We start from the raw sequence: 25,611 nt of genomic DNA on the forward strand, positions 1-25,611 counted from the left end.
GCAAACTAAGATGCAGAAACACAATTTTCCTGTTTCTTAGTTTTGGACCATTTCCCCCCCCTTCCCCAGCACGCCAGAGCAGGTTTTAATTGTTGTCAGGTGAGATGGTGAGTTAACTTTGAGTGTTCAGTTGAGGATCCAGTGGGATGTGGGTCCAGTTGAAAGGTGGATCTATGTAGATCCAGACTCGACTGATATAGGCTGCAAATAAATTGATAGTGAATTTATGAATTATTAGAAAAGAAAGGACATTCATTATGATTTAATCGCAGTTGAATGTAGGCAGCACAAAGGGCTTATACTGTGTCTTTTTTTTTTTTTTTTTTTAAATATACTGGGTCTATTTTGCTCACCACTCTATGTCCCGTGCCTGGAAGTGCGACTAGTACATAGTAGGTGTTGCATACATAGTTTCAGAATGAAATTTTAGAAACCAAAATTCTACAAACATTGCACACAGATTTATCGTTCTCTTATTTTCCGGGCGAGGTCAGGGCGCCCTTTGGTTTCGCGCTTCTGGCCCTTTAAGAAAGTGGAGGAGAAAGAAAGCGCTGCTGGGAAAAAGGGCGGGGCCGCGAAAGTCCGCCGTCCGTCCCGCCCACGTCCCCGCCGCAGCCAGCAGCTCGCGCTTGCCTCGGTTTTGGTAGCGGGACCCAGAAAATGTAAAGCATGCGCAGGAAGAGTCACCAGGGTGAGTGACAGGCAAGTCCTGTGCTTTACTTCCGAGGGCGGTGTCAGCAAAGCTAGGTAAGGAGACCGGGAGGACGGTGCCTGCCCCTTTAAGATCGACTCCACCCCGCCTCTGGAGGAAAATGACGCAGTCGTCTACAGTTTCTGGAACGTAACCCTTTTGATTCCGTCAGCTCTCCTTCTCATTAAGAGAAATACCAAGTGGCCCCCACAGTCACATACGTCATAACCCATGCCTCATCGGTGCTGGGACGGCAGAGGGAAGCGCCGGTCTAAAGGACATGGGGTCCAAATCCCAAATAATCTCTATTTGCTCTGCGTTACCTTTAAACTTTAGGCTGCATTGTGTGATTCAAGTGACAGCCTAGTACTGCTTAACAAAATTAGTCTAATGGGAGACCAGGCCCTGAGAGACCCTTGCGATCCCAGGACACTGATGTGGGGTAACACACCCACTGGAAGTCTACGCTGAGTTCACAGGCTATGTATGACCTGACATGCATTTTGGGCTGCCCTGTGTTTTGATATTTGAATGAGTTGCTGATGTTTAAAAGCGGAAGCTGGCCGGGCGTGGTGACTCGCGCCTGTAGTCCCAGCACTTTGGGAGGCCGAGGCAGGCGAGCGCTTGAGGTCAGGAGTTCCAGACCAGTCTGGCCAACATGGCGAAACCTCGTCTCTACACACACACACACAAATACAAAAATTAGCCGGGCGTGGTGGCACGCGCCCGTAATCCCAGGACTCGGGAGGCTGAGATAGGAGAATCGCTTGAACCTGGGAGTCGGAGGTTGCAGTGAGTCGAGATCGCACCACTGCACTCCAGCCTGGGCGACAGAGACTCTGTCTCAAAAAAAAAAAAAAAAAAAAGTGGAAACTAGTGTGTTAATATCTAGATTTTTTTCGATGATTTTGAGAAATCGGAGGGATCTGGCAGCATGTTCCTGCCTGGCCCTTTTGAACTGTTTGAAAACAGTCTTTAGCTTGCCACAGCCCCTCTGTTATTTTACAGCCAGCCTGCATCACTCATTTATGATGTCCAGCCCCTTGTAGGGATTTGGATTTTTGATCCCTAATCTAAATACTTTAGTGGATTTAAGACCATTTAAAACATTTATGCAGAAGAGATCCGAGGTCTCCAAACAACTGGGTGCATAAGTTACGTTTAAGTTGTTATTCCTCATTCTCATTTATTCTTATCAGCGTGTGTGTGTGTGTGTGTGTGTATGTGTGTGTGTGTATATAGATATATAAAGCGTCTTAGTGATCAGTTGCACAGTTGTTTTTCTGTTGGAGCAAATCTTTTCAGTTTAGGCTTGGTAAAATCGAACCATCAGATGCTTTTACAGAAAGAGATCTAGGAGTTGGTGTTCTTTTATTACAATTAAATCCATACAGTATTTTTAAAGGAAAAAAACCTGAGTCTTGATTGCATTGTCTTCTGATATGACAATCTTTAGTGAAATAGAGTAGTCAATATAATTTGTATTAATATATCTCTGCCCACAGACAATTATAAATTCATTAACCCCCCAGCTCTTGGCTAGACTTCACGAAGGCAAAAACTGTGTTTGCCCTGTTAACTACTTTATCCCACCACTAGAATAATAAGCTTCCTGAAGACACAAGACTTCTGTTATTTTGTTCAGTTACCAAGCTTGCCTACTTTGTTAAATTTCTGAAAGAAGTTGTACAGTTGGCCCACAATATAACAATATAGCAATGTAAAATTACAGCAATAAAAATAACACAAAAATACAGTGTAACAACTATTTACATAGCATTTACGTTGTATTAAGTATTATGAGTCATCCAGAGATGATTTAAAGTATACCACAGCATATGCCTAGTATACCACAGCATATGCTTAGTTTATATGCAAATATGCCATTTTATATAAGGGACTTGAGTATCGACTGTGGTACCCTGGAAGCAGGGGATACTGGAACCAATCCCTTGAGGATACTGAGGGATGACTGTATGCCTGATTTCCTGTAAGAGGCATTTTCTTGAGGATTCTTTCAAAATCAAATGCTTGTATATTTGTTGTGTTAAATTACTAAAAGGATTCTCTTGTGAAAAAGTTCATTTGGCCGGGCGCGGTGGCTCAAGCCTGTAATCCCAGCACTTTGGGAGGCCGAGACGGGCGGATCACGAGGTCGGGAGATCGAGACCATCCTGGTTAACACGGTGAAACCCCGTCTCTACTAAAAAAAAAAATACAAAAAACTAGCCGGGCGAGGTGGTGGGCGCCTGTAGTCCCAGCTACTCGGGAGGCTGAGGCAGGAGAATGGCGTGAACCCGGGAGGCGGAGCTTGCAGTGAGCTGAGATCCGGCCACTGCACTCCAGCCTGGGTGACAGAGCGAGACTCCGTCTCAAAAAAAAAAAAAAAAAAAAGAAAAAGTTCATTTAAAAAGATTGGATTTTCCCAATTGTTGCACCAAAGCTTTCATCTGAAATGAACTTGCACATGTGAGTCATCAGATACAGAGCTTACACTGTAATATTTTCTTTTTTTTTTTTTTTTTCTTTGAGACGGAGTTTTGCTCTTGTTGCCCAGGCTGAAGTATAATGGTGTGATCTCAGCTCAGTGCAACCTCTGCCTCACGGGTTCAAGCAATTCTCAAGTAGTGGAATTACAGGCACCCGCCATCATGCCTGGCTAATTTTTTTGTATTTTTAGTAGAGACAGGGTTTCACCATGATGACCAGGCTGGTCTTGAACTCCTGACCTCAGGTGATCCTCCCACTTCGGCCTCCCAAAGTGCTGGGATTACAGGTGTGAGCCACCGCCCCCGGCCAGTATTTTCTTATTATGTAATGGGATCTGGAAATGTTGTTCTTCCTTGGAATTCTCAGTATTACTTTTTTTTTTTCCCCAGAGACTCAGAGGTTCCAGTTGAGATCAAGTTGGGAGACACACCCTTGTTCATTCTCCTTGAGAAGCAGCCATTATCAACAGAACATTGATAGAACCTGTGTTTGGGGAAAGGCCTGATGGCTTTGAGTCTAGGTTGGAAAGCACCCAGGAATGGCTGTGGTCTCCTCTTGCAGGCTATGCGAAGCGGTGGTGTTCCCTTGTTTCCCTGTGGCCGGTGTCCCTGGAGGGGAGCTGGAAGCTTTTTGGATCCTGAGATAAAGGCTTTCCTGGAGGAGAACACTGAAGTCACCAGCAGTGGTAGCCTCACCCCTGAAATCCAGTTGCGGCTTTTGACCCCCAGATGCAAATTCTGGTGGGAGAGAGCTGACCTGTGGCCCCACAGTGATCCTTACTGGGCAATCTACTGGCCAGGAGGCCAAGCCCTGTCTAGGTATTACCCTATTGAAACCTTTAAGGCGGTACAGATCTTTGCTCTTTCAGTCCCCTCCAACTCCAGCCTCTACAAAAAACCACAGCAGGTCTGGGCGTGGTGGCTCATGCCTGTAGTTTCAGTACTTTGGGAGGCTGAGACTGTATAGTAAGCTGTGATCCTGCCACTGCACTCCCGCCTGGCCTGTCTTTAAAAACAAAACAAAACAGAAACCAGCAAAACTCAAAAGTCTTCTTGTTTTCTTTTTTCTTCTTTCTTTCTTTTTTTTTTTTTTTGGTAGAGATAGGATCTTGCTATGTTGTCCAGGCTAGTCTTAAACTCCTGGCCTCCTCAACCTCCCCAAGTCCTGGTATTACAGACGTGGGCCTCTGAGCCTGACCTTAGGTTAGCCATATTTTTTGGTTGCCTTGTTGCATAATTTTCCCTTGTAACCCAAGCTTATCAAGCCATTTTCCCAAGTAGCTGTCTCCCCAAGAGAAATCCTAGAGTCAGCTGTCAGGACCCTGGATAGCTATAAGTGATCCAGAAATCTCATCTGTTAGGAGGTTCATGGTTCATAGCGCATGACCATTGCAGAGTTTTTAGATGGAAGCTAAATACCCAGTCCTTCAGCTCTCCTTTAATTCAGTGAATGTTGCTCCATAAATCTCACATTCTTTCCAGAGTTGCTGCTTTTCCCATAAAACAGGAGCTGTGAGTGAGTGGGGTGCTCAAAGATTCCCTCTTTTATTGGGTGCAGTGCCTGTAATCCCAGTGCTTTAGGAAGCCAGTGCAGGAGGACAGCTTGAAGTCAAGAGTTCGAGACCAGCTAGGCAACATAGTGATACCCCTGTCTCTACAAAAAAAAAAAGTTTTTTTTAATTAGCCAGGTGTGGTGTCTTGTGCCTGTAATCTTAGCAACTCAGGAGGCTGAGGTGGGAGGATCACATGAACCCAGGATTTCTAGGTTACAGTGAGCTGTGATTGCACCATTGCACTCCAGCCTGGGTAATAGAATGAGACCCTGTATCTGTTTTTAAAAGAGAGAATAAAAGTCTCAGTGGCGGGGCCGGGCGCGGTGGCTCAAGCCTGTAATCCCAGCACTTTGGGAGGCCGAGACGGGCGGATCACGAGGTCAGGAGATCGAGACCATCCTGGCTAACACGGTGAAACCCCATCTCTACTAAAAAATACAAAAAACTAGCCGGGCGAAGTGGCGGGCGCCTGTGGTCCCAGCTACTCGGGAGGCTGAGGCAGGAGAATGGTGTAAACCCGGGAGGCGGAGCTTGCAGTGAGCTGAGATCCGGCCACTGCACTCCAGCCTGGGCGACAGAGCCAGACTCAGTCTCAAAAAAAAAAAAAAAAAAGTCTCAGTGGCTCATGCCTGTAATCCCAGCACTTTGGGAGGCCGAGGCCGGCGGATCACTTGAGGTCAGGAGTTCAAGACCAGCCTGGCCAATGTGGCGATAGAGTGAGGAAAAAATCCCTCTTCTCTAGAGGCTTGTTGAAAATTTAGGACTTGAGTCTGCGTTTTAATCCCCCCTCCCCATCTTCTAACTCTCCATATTGCAGAGGTCTTAGGGCATTTTCTCACATAGCCACACTATACTTCTTATTGAAACACAGCTGATGAAATAAAGGCAAGAGCTTTTTGCATTTTGATGTAGTCTTTGTTGTAGGATTGGTAAATGATTTCGTCTGTTTATGCCCTGTGGTTCTAAAGCTGTGAAACAAAAAAGGTGATAAGGACTTCTGTTTCACAGGAATGGTATAGCCTACGTTATTAGTGTTATATGTAGTTTTAAGTAAAGTGTGTAAATGCAAACATAGAGCTTTTGGTTGGAAATTCCAAGGACTGGAAAGCTTTCCAGCTGGTACAAAATAATGCCAACTTTCTGATTGTTGTGTTGCTAGATTTTCAAGCTTTATGTAGTTACATCATAGTTTTAGAATGCTGACATCTTAAGTGATATCTATTAAAGTGACTATCAACTTGAAATCAACTTCTTTAAGAGACTGAGTTAGATGTCATAAATTGGTGACCCATAGGTGTGTTTTGTTTGACCTGTACTTAAAAACTTCAAAAAAATTATTTGCTGATATTTAAAACTGGCGAGATTTCATGTAAAAATTGACTTTGCTTTGAAAAACAGGGATACCTGGTAAACAGGGATTCTGTGTGGCAACAGTGAGCTGAAGATGGGTAGCAGCTATTTATTTACTTATTTAGAGATGGAGTTTTGTTCTCGTCATCCAGGCTGGAGTGCAATGGCGTGATCTCAGCTCACTGCAACCTCCACTTGAACCACTCCGGGTTCAAGCAATTCTTCTGCCTCAATCTCCCGAGTAGCTGGGATTACAGGTGCCCTCCACCACACCTGGCTACTTTTAGTATTTTTAGTAGAGACGGGGTTTCACCATGTTGGCCAGGCTGATCTCAAATTCCTGACCTCATCTTCCCAAAGTGCTGGGATTACAAGTGTGAGCTACTGCACCCAGCCTATTTATTTATTTATTTAGAGATGGAGTCTCACTCTGTTGTCCAGGTTGGAGTGCAGTGGTGCAATCTCAGCCTACCACAACCTACACCTCCCAGGTTCAAGTGATCCTCCTGCCTTGGCCTCTCAAGTAACTGGGATTATAGGCACCCGCTGGATAATTTTGTATTTTTTTTTTTTTTTTTTGAGATGGAGTCTCGCTCTGTCACCCAGGCTGGAGTGCAGTGGTGTGATCTCGGCTCATTGCAACCTCCGCCTCCCGAGTTGAAGTGATTCTCCTGCCTCAGCCTCTTAAGTAGCTGGGACTACAGGCTCGTGCCACCATGTCGGGCTAATTTTTGTATTTTTAGTAGAGACAGGATTTCACCATGTTGATCAGGCTGGTTTTGAACTCCTGACCTCGTGATCCACCCTCCTCAACCTCCCAAAGTGTTGGGATTACAGGCGTGAGCCAACGTGCCTGACCTAATTTTGTATTTTTATTAGAGACACGGTTTCACCATGTTGGCCAGGCTGGTCTCGAACTCCTGACCTCAAGTGATCTGCCGGCCTTGGCCTCCCAAAGTGCTGGGATTACAGGCATGAGCCACCATGCCTGGCGGTAGCAGCTATTTAGACAGGGCATGTATACCTCTACTTTGCCATAGTTTTACTGGTAGATGTTGTCAAGTCCCAGGTTCTTGGTGCCATGAACAAAGAATTGGACATGACACACATACAAGTAGTAAAGCAGCAAACAGTTTGTTAAGCACAATGCGATCAGCAGTGGATCAGGCTGACCCGTGAGTGGTATCAGCCCTGGTTTGTTACATTTCATGGCCTTTTATATTCTTTTTCCTCACTTGCTTAACCTTACTTTATTTTTCAGAAGTGAATTGCTCATCCTTGCCTTTCCCTCATTGTGCCTAAACTGCACTTTATTTCTCATAAGCTAATTGTGCATCCTTTCTTAACAGTATTTTATCTTTCCCGACAAAATTGCTTATCTTTTATTTCTTGTAACCAAATTGCTACTGCAAGCCCTTTCAACTTATTTTCCTTATCTTGCATGTTCCAACTCATTGCTTACTCCCTTATCTATTAGTGCTTACTTTCTTATTTCATATGTCCTGTTTCTGCTATCTTGTATGTTTTGCTTTTGGTTTTGCTTCAGCTAGCCTATGTCCAATGGGTCCCCTTCACCCCGACTTCCTCTGCCATTCTCCTGCCTCAGTAGTACCCACTGTTCCTTATTACTCCAATCCTAAGATCAAGAGTCAGCTGAAATTTGTTATTTCAGTGTTTCCCCATCCATCTTCACTTGTTTGGTAACTGTTTAGCCCCAGTCCAAATTCCTTGGCTGAACTGGACTTTGGGTTTTACAAGAGAGGTCATTATACTACAATTCAAGCAGCAGGAAAGTCACTCTATTATTTAGTCTAGAGGAGACAGTGACTCTTGGATTGAGTTTACTTAATTTTAGTCTTTGTTTTAGCAGTATTTTGTCAGTCTTAATTCCTGGTGCTTGGTAGTTTCTGGAACGTACTAAGTATTCAATACTTTGTCAGCCCAAATGAGAGACTGAGGCATGAGTCTCAACCAGCCGAGGTTTGTTAAGCCCAAGAAAAATACAAGTCACAGAAAAGTTTGTGGCCTGTGCTCTTCTAAGAGGTTTTTAGGAGGCACTGCCTGCCTGCCAGCCTGCCTGCCTGCCTGCCTGCCTGCCTTCCTGCCTGCCTGCCTTCCTTCCTTCCTTCCTTCCTTCCTTCCTTCCTCCCCTCCCTCCCTCCCCCTCCCCCTCCCCCTCCCCCCTCCCCCCTTCCCCCTCCCCCTTCCTCCTCCCTCCCCCCTTCCCCCTCCCTCCCTCCCTACCTCCTTCCTTCCTTCCTTCCCTCCCTCCTTCCCTCCCTCCTCCCTCCCCCCTTCCCCCTCCCTCCCTCCCTACCTCCTTCCTTCCTTCCTTCCCTCCCTCCTTCCCTCCCTCCCTCCCTCCCCCTCCCCCTCCCTCCCTCCCCCTTCCTCCCTTCCTTCCCTCCCTCCTTCCCTCCCTCCCTCCCTCCCCCTCCCCCTCCCTCCCTCCCCCTCCCTCCCTCCCTCCCCCTCCCCCCTCCCTCCCCCTCCCCCTCCCCCTCCCTCCCTCCCTCCCCCCTCCCCCTCCCTCCCTCCCCCCTCCCTCCCTCCCCCCTCCCCCCCTTCCTCCTTCCTTCCTTCCTTCCTTCCTTCCTTCCTTCCTTCCTTCCTTCCTTCCTGTTGTTTGAGATGGAGTTTTTGCTTTTGTTGCCCAGGCTGGAATGCAATGGCACAATCTCGGCAGACTGTAGCCTTCCCCCTCCCGGGTTCAAATGATTCTGCTGCCTCAGCCTCCCGAGTAGCTGGGATTACAGGCATGCATCACCGCACCTGGCTAATTTTGTACTTTTAGTAGAGACGGGGTTTCACCATGTTGGCCAGGCTGGTTTTAAACTCCTGACCTCAGGTGATCCACCCACCTCGGCCCCCTAAAGTGCTGGGATTACAGGTGTGAGCCACCTCGCCCAGACGTTTATACATTTCTTTTCTTTCTTTTTTTTTTTTCTTGAGACGGAGTCTTGCTCTGTCACTACTCACTGCAACCTCTGCCTCCTGGGTTCAAGCAATCCTCCTGCCTCAGCCTCCTGAGTAGCTGGGATTACAGGCGCCCACCACCATACCTGGCTAGTTTTTGTATTTTTAGTAGAGACGGGATTTCACCATGTTGGCCAGGCTGGTCTCAAACTCCTGACCTCAGGTGATCCACCTGCTCAGCCTCCCAAAGTGCTGGGATTACAGGCATGAACCACTGTGCCTGGCTATACATTTCTTTAAAGAGGAAAAGGCATGTAGGAAACGGTGGGCTAGGCAGTGAGGCAAATAATTACATCGTTGTGAGATTTTAGTCAGTGCCCAGTAAATCTATGCTCTACATAAGGTGAACATTCGAAAATAGGGAGTAAGGAAGAGTTAATTACGTAGATGTCTCAGGGTAGGTGAAGGAATGATTGCTCTCATCCTGTTTTTTTTCTTGAGACAGGGTCTCACTTTGTCACCCATGCTGGAGTGCCATGGTGCAATCTTTGCTCACTGCAGCCTTGACCTCCTGGGCACAAGTGATCCTCCCATCTCAGCCTCCCAAGTAGTTGTGACCACAGGCATGTGGCACCATAAGCAACTAATTTTTGTACTTTTTGTAGAGACGGGGTCTCACTATGTTGCTCAGGCTGGTCTCAAACTCTTGGGCTCAAGTGATCCTCCCCACTTCAGCCTCCCAAAGTATTGAGATTACAGGTGTGAGCCACTGCACCTAGCCTTATCCTGTTTTTATTCTGTACCCAGGAAGATAAGCTTGTAATGGACATTGTTAGTATGAAAGTTAACACTTTGGTTTTGTGGACAAGGAGTTAGACTTAGGTAGTAGACTAAAGTTAGAGTTGGTATGTTTTTGTTTATGGGAGGAGATACATCTCGAAAGGTTTAGGGGTCTGCAAAGAATTCATGAGCAATTTGTGAGGGCAGTCATCCGGAGATCCCTGAGACCTTTTCCTTTTGTAGGGGTCTGGCTAATGTATAGCGCTTTGACACAAGATTGTGAAGTAACAGCTATCTATTCTTGAGAAAAGGACAGTGTTCCCTAACTTGGCCTCCAGGCTTAACTTTCCTTTTGACATAATGAGTTTTGCGGGTCTAGAGACTTTTTTTTTTTTCTTTTTTTTTTTTTTTGAGACAGAGTTTTGCTCTGTCATCCAGGCTGGAGTGCAGTGGTGCCATCTTGGCTCACTGTAAGCTCTGCCTCCTGGGTTCACGCCATTCTCCTGCCTCAGCCTCCCAAGTAGCTGGGACTGCAGGCACCTGCCACCATGCCTGGCTAATTATTTTGCATTTTTGGTAGAGACGGGGTTTCACCGTGTTAGCCAGGATGGTCTCAATCTCCTGACCTTGTGCCGCCCGCCTCAGTCTCCCGAAGTGCTGGGATTACAGGCGTGAGCCACTGTGCCCAGCCCAAGACTTCTTATTTTCCTTTACAACTTTTTTTTTTTTTTTTTTAAATAGTCTCGCTGTGTCACCCAGGCTGGGGTACAGTGGTGCAATCTTGGCTCACTGCAACCTCTGCTTCCCTGGTTCAAGCAATTCTGCCTCAGCCTCCTGAGTAGCTGAGATTACAGGCACCCGCCACCACCCCTCGCTAATTTTTGTATTTTTTTTCTTTTTTAATTTTTGAGATGGAGTCTTGCTCTGTCGCCCAGGCTGGAGCACAGTGGCATAATCTCGGCTCACTGCAACCTCCGCCTCCTGGGTTCAAGTGATTCTCCTGCCTCAACCTTCTGAGTAGCTGGGACTATAGGCACACACCACCATGCTGAGCTAATTTTTGGATTTTTAGTAGAGATGAGATTTTGCCATGTTGGCCAGGTTGTTCTCGAATTCCTGGCCTCAAGTGATCTGCCTGCCTTGGTCTCCCAAAGGGCTGGGATTACAGGCATGAGCCACTGTGCCCAACCTACAACTTTTTTTTGAAAAAAATTGACTTGCATAGCATGATTAGTCAGTTGTGTGGTACTGTGCTTCATACCTGCTGAAGAGAAAGACCAAATGACTAGGTCCTTTCTTCTGCCACCTCTGCCCAGCTCTGGAGATGGACTTTTTGTGTCACTCTAGTCAGACCAAACTTGCCAAGGTTGGACCAAGTTCTTCTGCTACGTTTCACTATTTCTTTTGTCCAGTCAACCTAAGGACATGTCTTTTCTTTCTTTTCCTTTTTTTTTTTTTGGATACCTCTTATTTGCCGAGACCAGCTGGGTTGGGGAGACCCTAACCCAGCGGCGCTAGAGGAATTAAAGACACGCACACAGAAATATAGAGGCGTGAAGTGGGAAATCAGGGGTCTCACAGCCTTCAGAGCTGAGAGCCCCGAACAGAGATTTACCCACGTATTTATTAACAGCAAGCCAGTCATTAGCATTGTTTCTGTAGATATTAGATTAACTAAAAGTATCCCTTATGGGAAATGAAGGGATGGTCTGAAATAAAGGGATGGATTGGGCTATCTGCAGCAGGAGCATGTCCTTAAGGCACAGATCACTCATGCTATTGTTTGTGGTTTAAGAAAGCTTTTAAGTGGTTTTCTGCCCTGGGCGGGCCAGGTGTTCCCTGCCCTCATTCCAGTAAACCCACAACCTTCCAGCGTGGGCGTTATGACCATCATGAACATGTCTCAGTGCTGCAGAGATTTTGTTTATGGCCAGTTTTGGGGCCAGTTTATGGCCAGATTTTGGGGGGCCTGTTCCCAACACTTATTTTTCCTCATCTCTCTGAGACATGTTTCTCCTTTCTTTTTAATTTAGGTATCTTTTGGATAATCCTGATGTTGTCAGAGGAAAATCTGTATTAGATCTTGGGAGTGGTTGTGGAGCGACAGCTATTGCTGCTAAGATGAGCGGGGCATCAAGGATCTTGGCCAATGACATAGACCCTAGTAAGGATTCATATTTTAAAATATTTAAGGCTCATCTTTTTTTTCTTCTCCAGAATAAATACGTACACATGCTCAGTGTGGTAGCTTATCGTCGTACGTATTTTGTGATCAGACATTGTGAATCTGTGTGCACTGGGACATTATCTGTAGGAATCCCCTGAGGTCGGAGTAGATGGTACATTTTTCCCAAGAGGATTTGTGTCTGCCAGACATCCTGGAGGGAGCACTTCTGTTAATTTATGGGTTAGGAATTTCCTGAAATAAGTAAATAGTGTTTATTTGACCCCAAACCCAAGTGAGTGTTGGCCTGTCTTTGAGGGTGATTTTTATTCCATTAGAACCCAGGCTGAGACAGGTAAGTTTTTATTTGATCTGATTTTCTTTTGGTCTACCCTTTCACTGAGAATATAGTCCTTGAAAACCTTTATTTTATAAAGGAGTCTCAGTTCTTTTGTTTTTTTTTGGATACAGAGCCTCACTCTGTTGGCCAGGCTGGAGTGCAGTGGCATGGTCTCGGCTCACTGCGACCTCCACCTCCTGGGTTCAAGTGATTCTCCTGCCTCAGCCTCCCGAGTAGCTGGGGTTACAGGCATGCACCACCATGTCCAGCTAATTTTTGTATTTTTATTAGAGACAGGGTTTCACCATGTTGGCCAGGCTGGTTTCAAACTCCTGACCTCAGGTGATCCGCTTGCCTCGGCCTCTCAAAGTGCTGGGATTACAGGCGTGAGCCACTGCGCTCAGCCAGGTGGTCTCAGTTCTAATTTATTGCCATGCTCAATCAAGCCCAAGGCTTGTTTTCCTGTTCACAGTAAAAACCACAATATTTTGGTTAATGAAATCAGCAAATATTCCTAAAACTCCCAGCATTTCTAGGTGTTTTGAATTGTTTGTTTTGTTTTCAGGATATCCAGTCATATATTTGGAAATTGTGGTATAGCTTATATTGAGATAACCTTTATACTTCTTTAAACAACAACTTTCAACAAAAAGGAAGAAAAATATATTGTTAGCAGATCTTTTAAATTATTTAATCAACAGGGAATTTTAACAGCCTAGCATATACCAATTCATTTTGTGCTTTTTTTTCTTTTTTTTTAAGTTGCAGGAATGGCTATTACACTAAATTGTGAATTGAACCGACTGAATCCTTTTCCTATTTTAATCCAAAACATTTTGAATTTGGAACAAGATAAGTGGGACCTTGTTGTTCTTGGCGATATGTTTTATGATGAAAACCTTGCAGATAGTCTTCATCAGTGGCTGAAGAAGTGCTTCTGGACCTATAGAACTCGAGTGCTGATTGGTGACCCTGGGCGGCCCCAGTTCAGTGGACACAGCATTCAGCATCACCTGCACAAAGTGGTAGAATATTCACTTTTGGAGCCTACTAGGCAGGAAAACAGTGGACTGACAACAAGCACAGTGTGGGATTTTCAGCCTTGAGTTGTCGAAGTGCTTCCAGGTATGAATATAGTAATGTTTGGATCTGACTCTAAGAGTTTTCTCTATAGGAGATACTCTCCAGTTTAATGAATGTAATTCTTGTTAAACGGCAAATCTTGTTTTTAAAATATGAAGGTTTAGAGTTTTGCTTTTGTCATGTAACTGGCTCTGTATTTCTGTGCATGCCAATTATACACATCTCTATCTGCATTTTTTTCTATTTTAACCACTGAAAAAATATGATTATACAATGCCATACTCAATGGTGGCAGCATTTAAGTAATGCAGAGGAATGAAACATTGTAGCCGGATCTGTTTCTGTAGTTGAGAACAACTGTGATGTAACTTTTAATTAAACAAACAAAACATAGAAGAATATATATATTTTTTCTTTTTTTAGAGACAGAGTCTCTGCTCCCAGGCTGGAATGCAGTGGCTATTCAGAGGCTTAATCATTGAGCACTGCAACCTTGAACTCTGGGCTTTTTTTTTTTTTTTTTTTTTTTGAGATGGAGTCTTGCTCGTTGCCCGGGCTGGAGTGCAGTGGCGCATATCTCAGCTCACTGTAGCCTCCGCCTCCCACATTCAAGTGATTGTCCTGTCTCAGCCTCTGGAGTAGCTGGGATTTTAGGTGTGCACCACCATGCCTGGCTCATTTTTGTATATTTAGTAGAGACTGGGTTTTGCCGTGTTGGCCAGGCCAGTCTCAAACTCCTGACCTCAGGTGATCCACCCGCCTTGGCCTCCCAAAGTGCTAGGATTACAGGTGTGAGCCACCACACCAGCCTAACAGTGTTTTTTATTTCGATCACTTCCTTTTGATTTTTTCTTATAGCTTCTCTGCTTATGTCACCCATCATTCTTGCATGTTGTATGCTTTTCGCATTAGAGCCCTTTGCATGTTAATCAGTTATTTTAAATTTATGATCTGATAATTCTAAAATGTCTACCATATCTGAGTCTGGTTCTGATGCTTGTCTTTCCAGACTGTTTTTTTGTCTTTTAGCATGCCTTGTAATTTTTTGTTGATAGCTAGACATGATGTATTGGATAAATAAGCAGGTAAACTAAGGTAGCATGAGGTTTTAAAATCTGGGTAGGGCTATTGTTTGCTGTAGTGTAGCTATTACAGGCTAAATTTTCCTCTAGTGTCCTTGCTATTGTCTCCCCTGTTATCTTTGAGTTTCCCTAGAGATTCCTTCTTATATAGAGTCTGAAGCTTGCAGTTTTTTTCACCTGTAATTCCCTGTTATTATACAGTAGCCTAATTGATGTGATAAAGTATGGGAGAAGGTATGTTCTATAGTTCTGTGATTAAGTCTCAGTCAGTTAAGTCAGCCTGTGCTCCTGCTGTGACCTTCACAAGTGCTTTCAGCTTTTCTTTTGTCCCTTTGGTGAGACAGGAAGGCTAGAGGAGGCTAGAGCTGGGTACTTCCTTTCCCCCAGGTCTGCTAGGCTCTAGTAAAATAGTTTCCCTTGAGAGCTGGCTTTTGTTAAGGAGAATTGAATGCTTGGGCATATTTCAAAATGGTTACTTTCCCCATCCTTGTACCAGAAGAAGGGATTTTTCTCTGATCCTCACCCTGAGAACCTGGTAGGTATCCTGGAGGTAAAACTATGAAAGTGTGGTGTCTCCCCTAGGAGTGGGCCCCCTTGAGTTGGTTTGTTTTAATTTAACAGAGTTTAATTGAGCAAAGAACAATCTGTGAGTTAGGCAGCTCCCAGAAGCAGTGTAGGTTTAGAGTGACGGCAGGGTTACCACACCTGGTGAGATAATGGTTATGGACAGATTCCTGGAGCTTTTGATTTTTTTTTTTTTTTGAGACAGAGTCTCACTCTTATCACCCAGGCCGGAGTGCAATGGCACGATCTTGGCTCACTGCAACCTCTGCCTCCTGGGTTAAAGTGATTCTCCTGCCTCAGCCTCCCAAGTAGCTGGGATTAGAGGCGTGCATCACCATGCTCAGCTGGGATTACAGGCATGCACCACCATGCCCAGCTAATTTTTGTATTTTTAGTAAAGACAGGGCTTCACCATGTTGGCCAGGCTGGTCTCAAACTCCTGTCCTGAGGTGATCCATCCGCCTCAGCCTCCCAAATTGCTGGGATTACCATTGTGAGCCACTGCACCAGGCTAGAGCTGTTGATTTTTAAGTCCATCCACATGGAGCCTCCAGCAACTCAGGAATTATAGCATAAATGTTCCTACTGGTACTGGCTCCAGCAAAAGGCTTCTGCTCCCTGTAAGCTGTGGTTCTTTGTATCTGCATTTCTAATATGTGAGGCATTTGCTCTTTAACCTTAAATAAATTAGGATCTAAGTGTTGTTGATTTTTCAGTTTATTCAGCTTTATTCTTATTGTGAGGATGGGAATGATGACTTCCAATCTCTTTATATTAGAACATATAAATCAGACTAGAGACTGGAAATTTTTGTTGTTGTTGTTGTTGAGGTTTTTGTTTTGTTTTGTTTTTAGACAGGGTCTTGCTCTCTCATCCAGGCTGGAGTTCTGCAATGTGACCATGCTCACTGCAGCCTCAACTTTCCAGGCTCAGGTAATCCTCCCACTTCAGCCTCCTTAGTAGCTAGGACTGCAGGCATGCACCACCATGATGCCTGGCTAGATTTTTTATTTTGTATTTTTTGTAGACATGGAGTCTTGCTACATTGGCCAGGCTGGGTATTACTGGGTGTTTTTTTCTTTCCTCCTTTATTTCTTTCCATATTTACTTATTCAATGAATATTTGAGTGCTTATTATATACCAGGCACTGTTCTAGGCACTGGGGATATAGGGATACAGCAATGAAAAAAAAAGATAAATATTTTGTCCTTACAAAATTTATATTCTAGAGTAGGGAGACATAATGAACAAATGAAAAGTAAAACAGGCATCAGATGGTGATAGGTAGTAAGGAGAAAAAGAGGTAAAGGTGATAGGGAATACTGGGTACTAGATGGGGTACAGATATTTTAAACAGAGTGGTGAGAAATAATTAATACAACTAGCAACATAAAAAAGGAGGAAAATAAAACTGCAAACTGTTTTAGGAAGATAAATCCTTCAAAGACCCAAAGAAGCTCACAACTTAAAAGTCAAAACTGGTTTCTGCAAAAAGGGGAAAATACGATTGACTTGGTTAAATATTCAGTATTAAATTTTATTGAATTCGTCTTTAGAAAAATTTCATAGATAGAACAGGCCTTACCCTTTTTGCACATATATACATATGTGCCACCTTTGCAGTGGCAACATATATAGCCACACTATAAACATACCACATTTATAAAGCAATAGTAAGGACAAGAAATGGAGTTGAATAAGTACCCCCCAACATACACAAGAAAGTTAGCATACTTACCCCGTTTTTCACTACATCAGAGGCAAAATAAGAAATCTTTTAAGAAAATCTCAACAAGACAGGCTCATGGCAAAATGAATATGCTAAATTTGGGGGTTGGTTTAAGCATGGTATGTGTCAGGTAATTTTGTGATTACCAAAAAGTTTTCACTTGAAAACTAAGACCTTTGCTGTTTATTTCACAATGTGAAATCAGTAGAACCTGAGGATACAAATCTCTGTAGTGATATTCTGTATTTACTCATTTTTACACATTTTTGAATGCAATTTTGCTAAGGAAGGAAAGCTTACAGATGAATAAAATGTAATTGGGAAGAGTAGCCATAAAATTCAATGAACTAAGAGGCTGGGCAAGAGCCTCTGTAATACTAATACACTGAATGGCTAATAAGTCACTTCATTTCAGTGAAACAAATACCTAAATTCTTTTAAGAATTAACAGGCTTGATGTTCAGGTCTGCTTTTGGCAAATGGGTATTTAAATACTCCAGGAAGGTAAGAGCCAGAAAATAGGAAGGTAACTATGCTTTTAGAAATATGTTTACTTAGATTCTCCCAAGGTTTATACTTACAGGTAAGCTTACAACAATAACTCAAATACCTACATAGGAGAAGGAAATCTCAAGGGAAAACAGTTAATTTTAAAGTTATTTTAAAAACAAAATCCAACACCGTAGATCAGAGTTCATGCTAGGATTATCATTTCAAAAATAATGACTCATCCAACAGATATAGAATAATAGCACTATTAAGATGTTTAAGAGTAAAGCACAAACATGTATATACCAAGACTCAGCTAATTCTCTGAGAGTTATAACTTAAGACAAAATAATTAAAAGTAGTGTTAACATTAAATAGAATGCAAATCTCTATAGATGGTTTCCTGGGAAAGTAGTTTTGATAAGCTTTCCTAGCATTGATCATCTTCAAAAAAGCATCAATAAACAGTCCATGTCACTTGCTTTAGTTTGTTTGGGCCTACTAATTGCTCCAACACTTCTCGTGAATGATCTATAAAAGAAAACAATGACAATATATTAATTGACAATAATAAATGTTTAATGTTTCCTCATGTCTAACTGGAGATGATATTAATACACAGTTATTTAAAGGATTAAAGGAGGTGATCTATAAAGCACAGTATACAACTAACTCGCTAATAATTAACAGTAGCCCTTACTATTATTAGGTGTAGTGCACCTATCACAGTATTACTTGTTTAAAAAAAAAAAAAAACAGGCATTTGTTGTTTTCTGTGTAATTTCATCATAATTTCCACCAACCAGAGTAATGGTGCAATTTCACCATTAACCTGTGTTAATGGTTAATAACTTTTTTCAGGATCTTAGCTGGAAATAGATGATTCACTAAAGTGGAGTGACTGAACAGCATTTAATTAAGGGAATATTTACCAAAAAAGTAGGATTAAAGAAAGCCAATAAACCACCTTGGGAAGCTGCAACACACCCAAAGGGTTAGAGGAGGTACTAGTCACCAGAATGTGACAAGTTGACCTGTAGTTGAACATTTTTCCATGTCTGTATAATACTATTATAAAACATGATTTTAAATAGATAACCATTATATAAATACACTGTAATTTAACTGATCTATATTATTGGACATTTAGATGTTTTCAGTTTTTCACAATGTACAGTCATGATTTTGATATGGTTTCCATCCTAGTTTTAGGATGTCTTTAAAAAATCTGAATTAAAGCAAAAATACTGATAAAATTTTGTTAGTTTAAATATTACTCATAAGTTTAACAGACTTGTTTCCATAGATACAACTTATGTTTTATATACAACTTATGTTTTATATACAACCTAACCCAGTCTTGGAAATCCTGTAATTTGGTGGTTCCTAGACAGATTTCACAGACCAGTAGGAAAAAAAAAAAAAAAAAAAAAAGATGGGCCCAACATATACAGTGACAAAATTTTATTTTAAGTTAAACAAAATTAAGCAAAAATACCAAGGTTTATTACCAGTAAGAGAACCAGAGAGTGTATAGAAATGAAAAGTTATTATCATTGGGAAAACAAAGGTTTACAATTCCATTTTTTAAAAAAGTAGCTAGTAAGATAAATGCAGTTTTATTGATGGTCATAAAAATATTATTGGTTATTGTAGAGGAAATCTAAATCAAAGATAGGTTCAAATTATGTTGAAAGTAAAAGAATGGAAAGACATACCATATAAATGGCAACCATGACAAAGCTGGGTGGCTATAGAAGAGGGGGGAAACACTTTCCAACTCTTTCTGTGAGGCCAGTGTTACCCTGATACCAAAGCCAGACAAAGACGTCACATGAAAACTGCAGACAAGGATCTTTTATTAATGTAGACTAAAAAATGCTCAACAAAACGCCACACCAAATCCAGCCACTAGAAGAAAGGATTACATACCATGACCAACTGAGATTTATCATAGGAATGCAAGGTTAGTTTAACATCTGAAAATCAATGAGTATACTATGTTAATGTCCTATTGCTGCTGTAACAAATTACCACAAACCTAGTGGCTTAAAGCAACAAATTTGTTATCGTACAGTTTTGAAGGTCAGAATTCCAAAATGGGTCTCACTGGGCTAAAATCAGGTGTGGGCAGGTCTGCATTACTTTTTAGAGGCAAGTTTTATCTTTTTTTTTTGGAGGCTGTACAGGAGAATCTACTTCCTTTACTTTTCTAGCTTCTAGAAACTACCACATTCCTTGCATTCCTTCCTGCTTAAAGTGAACAACATTGGGCTGGGTGCGGTGGCTCATGCCTGCAATCCCAGCACTTTGGGAGGCTGAGGCAGGCATATCATGAGGTCAGGAGTTCGAGACCAGCCTGGCCAACATAGTGAAACCCCATCTCTACTAAAAATAAAAAAGTTAGCTAAGCATCGTGGCACGCGCCTGTAGTCCCAGCTACTTGGGAGGCTGAGGTGGGAGAATCACTTGAACTAGGGAGGCGGAGGTTGCAGTGAGCCGAGAACACGCCATTGTACTCCAGCCTGGGTGACAGAGTGAGACTCTGTCTCAAAAAAAAAAAAAAAGTGGGCATCATTGGGCATAGTCCTTCTCAAGCTGCCATCTCTATGGTCCTTCTCTGTCCTTCTACTTTTAAGGACCCTTATGATTATATTGGGCCTACATAGATAATCCAGGATGATCTCCCTACTTAAAAATCAACTGATTAGCAACTTTAATTCCATTGGCAACCTTATGTAACATAACATACTCACATTTTGGGCATTAGAACATGGATATCATTGGGTGGGTGAGAGCATTATTCAGCTTACCACCTACACCATTCTAATAGAACAAAGAACTAAAACCACATGATCATCTCAACAGACAAACACCATTTGGCTGGGTGCAGTGGCTCACGCCTGGAATCCCAGCACTTCGGGAGGCTGATCACCTGAGCCCAGGAGTTCAAGACCAGGCTGGCTAAGATGGGAAAACCCCGTCTCTACTAAAAATACAAAAAATAAATTAGCCAGGCATGGTGGTGGGTGTCTGTAATCCCAGCTACTCAGGAGGCCGAGGCAGGGGAATTGCTTGAATCCAGGAGGCAGAGGTTGCAGTGAGCTGAGATGCTGCCACTGCACTCCAGCTTGGACAACAGAGCAAGACTCAGTCTCAAAAAACAAAACAAAACAAAACACCAGTTGACAAAAACCAATGCTCATTCAACCAACTAGGAATAGAAGATGACTTCCTCAACCTGATAAAGGGCATCTATGAAAAACCCATAGCTGGCAGGGTGCAGTGGCTTATGCCTGTAATCCCAGCATTTTGGGAGGCCAAGGCGGGAGGATCACTTGAACCCAGGAGTTCAAGACCAGCCTGGGAAATATAGTGAGACCCTGTCTCTGCAAAAGAAATTTAAAAATTAGCTGAGTGTGGTGGCACATGCCTGTAGTCCCTATTACTCAGGAGGCTGAGGTAGGAGGATCTGCTTGAGCCTGGGAGACAGAGGTTGCAGTGAGTGTGTTCATGTCACTGCACTCCAGCCTGAGCAACAGAGCAAGACCCTGTCTCAAAAACAAACAAGAAAAACCTATAGCTAATAGTGAAAAATTAAATGTTTTCTCCCTAGGATCAAGACAAGGATATCCACTCTTGTTTTTGAGACAGTCTCACTCTTGTTGCCCAGGCTGGAGTTCAATAATGTGATCTCGGTTCACTGCAACCTCTGGCTCCCAGGTTCAAGTGATTCTCCTGCCTCAGCCTTCCGAGTAGCTGGGATTACAGGCGCCCTCAACCATGCCCAGTTAATTTTTTGTACTTTTAGTGGAGATGGGGTTTCACCATGCTGGCCAGGCTGGTCTCAACTCCTGACCTCAGCAGTTTGAGACCTGATCCACCTGCCTTGGCCTCCCAAAGTGCTGGGATTATAGGCGTGAGCCACCGTGCCCTGCCAGGATGTCCACTCTTGCCATTTCTATCCAACATTGTATCAGAGGTTCTAGTCATGGAAATTAGGCAAGAAAAAGAAAAGGCATTCAGGTTGGAAGAACTAAAACTATTTGTAGATGATGTTATATTGTGTATACAATATCCCAAGGAATTCACTAAAAAGATAGAATAAATGAGTTCAGCAAGGTACAAGAACAATATATAAAAATCAAATGTATTTCTATATACCAACAATGAATAATCCAAAAATGAACTAGAAAATAATTCCATTTATGTTGCCATCAAAAATAATAGAGTACTTAGGAATAAATCGAATGAAAGTGAAAAACTTACACTCTGAAAACTATAGGCCATTATTGAAAGAAATTAAAGATCTAAATAAAAAAATCCAGACCAAAAGACTTAATATTATTAAGATAGCAATATTTCCCAAATTACCTACAGATTCAGTGAAATTCATATCAAAATACAAGCTGGCTTTTTATCCTTTGCAGAAATCAATAAGATGGGGCCTGGCAGGGTGGCTAACACCTGTAATCTCAGCACTTTGGGAGGCCAAGGCAGGCGGATTCCTTGAGCTCAGGAGTTTAAGACCAGCCTGGGCAACATGGTGAAGCCCCGTCTCTACTAAAAATACAAAAATTAGCCAGAAGTGGTAGTGCGCACCTGTTGTCCCAGCTACTTGGAGGACTAAGGTGGGAGAATCGCTTGAACCCTGGTGGTCAAGGCTGCAATGAGCTGAGATGGCATCACTGCACTCCAGCCTGGGTGACAGAGACCCTGTCTCAACAACAACAACAACAACAACAACAAAAAGAAATTGATAAGATGATTCTAATATTTGTATGAGAATTGGGGGGACCCAGAACAGTCAACAGAATTTTGAAAAAGAACAAAATTAGAGACTTAACACTTCCCAATTTCTTTCTTTTTTTTTGAGATGGAGTCTCACTCTGTCGCCAGGCTGGAGTGCAGTGGGCATGTTCTCGGCTCACTGCAACCTCCGCCTCCCAGGTTCAAGCGATTCTCCTGCCTCAGTCTCCCAAGTAGCTAGGACTACAAGTGTGTGCCACCATGCCCAGCTAATTTTTGTATTTTTAGAGACAGAGTTTCACCATGTTGGCCAGGACGGTTTCGATCTCTTGACCCCATGATCTGCCCGCCTTGGCCTCCCAAAGTGCTGGGATTACAGGTGTGAGCCACTGCACCCAGCCAACACTTCCCAATTTCATTTTAGCTGCTGTATCTACAGTAATTTTGGCATTTTTCCAAGTTGTGAATATGTTAGTTATCAAACGTTATATATAAATATTTGTCTTCTGTCTACATTTGTCACTCTTCTGTGGGAATTCACTATTGCACATTATAGGAAGATGCTTTTCCCTCCAATAGTAAGCATGGAACATTTTTATGTAATTTAAAATTTTTGATGCTAGATGGCAGTATTATATTAGTCTCCTTAGGCAGCTTCTTCCTATGAAGATAGAGTATTTAGGACTGTGGGTTTAAACAAGAATATTCAATGCCTTTATTATGCTGCAGGGAAAAACTATGGGGTCGCTGAGTATTTCATAATCCCTTGGCAGAACATTTTATAGAAACACATACTCTCTTGGCCGGGCGCGGTGGCTCACGCCTGTAATCCTAGCACTTTGGGAGGCCGAGACGGGCGGATCACGAGGTCAGGAGATCAAGACCATCCTGGCTAACACGGTGAAACCTGTCTTTACTAAACATACAAAAAAGATTAGCCGGGCGTAGTGGTGGGTGCCTGTAGTCCCAGCTACTCGGGAGGCTGAGGCAGGAGAATGGCGTGAACCTGGGAGGCGGAGCTTGCAGTGAGCCGAGATTGTACCACTGCACTCCAGCCTAGGTGACTGAGACTCCGTCTCAAAAAAAAAGAAAAAAAAAAAAAAAAGAAAAGAAAAAAGAAACACGTACTCTCCAGACTGAAAAAGAGCTAACGGGTCATTTATGCTAATCACACGACTGATGCTTGATGTCACCTTCCTATTTGTTTCCCTATCCTAGTAACAGTTAAGCCAGTTTACACTAGAGGCTCAGGAAGGAATTATAGATTGTGGTTCAGATGACTTAGGTTTTACTTCCAGTTCTATCAACTATTTCTAAGATGTGGGGCAAGCCACTTAAATCAATTGTATCTCTGTTCCCTTATCTTTAAAATGAAGGAGTTGTATAGATGACCTTGTTGGGGCTCAGAAAAGGATTCCCCAAAGTATGGCACTTTGGCATGCTGAGTACTTTGAACTAAAGGACATTGGAAGGCCTCAGAATCCGCCTCAGAACCAAGGTCTGTGACCTTCTCCTGCCCTCCTATCTCCTACCCTTCATTCTCCCCAAGTGAGTCACAGAAACCAGGATTCCTCTTCCCCAAGGTGGGTCACAGAAACTAGAACTCTTTTCCCCAAAGGAAGACATAAAACCTACAAATCTTACTCTAAACTTCCCCAGCCTTTCTGCCCAGGAGCTGGCCATAAAGAAATGCTCTGACGTACCCTTGTCGGATAGGAGATCCTAAGGCCCTCATTCCAGAGTGGACCCCGCCCTATACCCTGGAAAAAGGAATGTCACACAGAAAGGCCAAGAAGAATCTGAACAAACAGGCCTTGCTGGGTTTCTCCACTCTGTTACTGTTAGCTCATTCTCTTCTCCAGTCACATCTCTACATGGCTGGCCATGCTTCATAAGCATAAAAACAAGCAGTTTTCCCTGGGTGTTTGGCTCTTCATTTCTGAAGTCTCCTATAATCTTTGACCAAATAAACCTGTTACGCCTTTCTCTTATTAACCTCACTTTTCTTATAGGACTGTCAGCCTTGATCCTTATGATGGGTGAGGAAAGGTATAGCGTTCTGCCTCCCAACCTCTAAGGAACTGTTGACCACCTCTGTAAAAATCTATGACAATATAGATGGAGAGCATTTTTTGAAAGATTCATGGTAGGAGCACTTGGAACACCAAGAAGAAGAAGAAACTATGGGAAATACAAACTTTTTTGTTGTTGTTATTGAGACGGACTCTTGCTCTGTCACCCAGCCTGGGGTGCAATGGTGCCATCTCAGCTCACTGCAACTTCCATCTCCCAGATTCAAGTGATTCTTCTGCCTCAGCCTCCCAAGTAGCTGGGACTACAGGCGCCCGCCACCATGCCCGGCCAATTTTTGTATTTTTAGGAGAGACGGGGGTTTCACTATATTGGCCAGGCTGGTCTCAAACTCCTGACCTTGTGATCTGCCTGCCTCGGCCTTCCAAAGTGCTGGGATTACAGGCGTGAGCCACTGTGCCCGGCCGAGAAATACAAACTTTTAACAAAGTATTTTTTTCAAATGTTCAAGGAAAATGTAATTTAGACATTTTTATAGAACACACAGTGAAAAAAGTACGGCTGAACACATTTTTACAAATAATGATCAAAGTCCTAGTGTTTCATTACAGTGATCTGGCAAAAATAAACATGTCATGCAGGATTAGTAATGAATGAAATGAATGAATAACAAGGAAACAGAATAATATAGAATTAAGAAAAATATGAAATAAAAAAATGAGTTATCCTTTAAGCAAGGAATCAGCTTTAATTAAAGGGAAACCCTGACGCAAACCACTTGGGTCTTAAAATACTGTTTTGGCTGGGCATGGCAGCTCACGCCTGTAATCCCAGCACTTTGGGAGCCAAGGTGGGTGGATCGCTTGAGCCCAAGAATTCGAGACCAGTCTGACCAACATGGTGAAACGCTGTCTCTATTTATAAATAAATAAATAATACAAATTTTAAATACTGTTTTGGCTCTTTGTGGCTAATCTTGACATCTATATTATCCAGAATCTACGTAAAGAACTTGCTGGCTGGGTGTGGTGGCTCACACCTGTAATCCCAGCACTTTGGGAGGCCGAGGCAGGTGGATAACCTGAGGTCAGGAGTTCAAGACCAGCCTGGCCAACATGGTGCAACCATATCTCTCCTAAAAAAATACAAAAAAAATTAGCCAGGCGTGGTGGTGCACACCTTTAATCCCAGCTATTTGGGAGGCTGAGGTTGCAGTAATCTGAGATGGTGCCACTGCACTCCAGCCTGGGCGACAGAGTGAGACTCAGTCTCAAAAAAAAAGAACTGTCCTTTAAATCAGGTTGGAACAAATCCTAAGATTAAAATTCAAGTCAACTAAATGGAAAGCGGCAGATTTCCTGTTGGATTCTCCTGCCTCTCAGGGTAAAGCATAAGGACTGTCTAACTCCTTTATTGCTCTTCTAAAATCCTCCATGTCTTTGAATACTGTGAAACATGCTTAGATAATTATGAGAAAAGGCAATGCATGTCTGTTGCAGGAGATTAGCAAAGGTATGTAAGTTGAACTTACTGATAATCATTGAAGACCTAATGGAATTAAAATGCTTTGGTAAGTTTTAGGACGGGTGCAGTGGCTCAC

The 25,611-nt window shown here is 43.0% G+C and overlaps 2 protein-coding genes across 38 annotated transcripts in view; one reads left to right on the top strand and one right to left on the bottom strand.

Annotated features, from left to right (window-relative positions):
- Window positions 1–587: 587 nt before the first annotated feature.
- The window catches only part of ETFBKMT (electron transfer flavoprotein subunit beta lysine methyltransferase), a 75,934-nt gene continuing 50,910 nt past the window's right edge, over window positions 588–25,611 (top strand). For 4 of the 14 annotated variants that reach the window (XM_065524002.2, XM_065524001.2, XM_065523999.2 and 1 more), the window contains exons 1-4: window positions 588–747; window positions 3,571–3,999; window positions 11,813–11,943; window positions 13,046–13,408. In XM_065524002.2, the coding sequence (XP_065380074.1) occupies window positions 3,686–3,999; window positions 11,813–11,943; window positions 13,046–13,389 (789 nt within the window). In that variant the 5' untranslated portion in view covers window positions 588–747; window positions 3,571–3,685 and the 3' untranslated portion in view covers window positions 13,390–13,408. Of the gene's footprint in view, window positions 748–1,059; window positions 1,176–3,570; window positions 4,000–11,812; window positions 11,944–13,045; window positions 15,716–15,866; window positions 18,477–23,992; window positions 24,715–25,611 lie in introns of those variants that run through there. The other 10 variants (XM_074006563.1, XM_074006565.1, XM_065523998.2 and 7 more) reach the window with 9 other exon arrangements.
- The window catches only part of AMN1 (antagonist of mitotic exit network 1 homolog), a 58,786-nt gene continuing 49,700 nt past the window's right edge, over window positions 16,526–25,611 (bottom strand). For 10 of the 24 annotated variants that reach the window (XR_012420120.1, XR_012420122.1, XR_012420114.1 and 7 more), the window contains one exon: window positions 16,526–17,762. Coding sequence is in view for 13 of the 24 variants with exons in the window: in XM_005570498.4 (XP_005570555.1) it covers window positions 17,689–17,762 (74 nt within the window). In the remaining 11 variants the exon portion in view is untranslated. Of the gene's footprint in view, window positions 17,763–18,949; window positions 19,143–21,387; window positions 21,948–25,611 lie in introns of those variants that run through there. The other 14 variants (XM_065523995.2, XM_065523992.2, XM_065523990.2 and 11 more) reach the window with 4 other exon arrangements.

This window comes from Macaca fascicularis, chromosome 11 (assembly GCF_037993035.2).
Source record: "Macaca fascicularis isolate 582-1 chromosome 11, T2T-MFA8v1.1".
Taxonomy (NCBI): domain Eukaryota; kingdom Metazoa; phylum Chordata; class Mammalia; order Primates; family Cercopithecidae; genus Macaca; species Macaca fascicularis.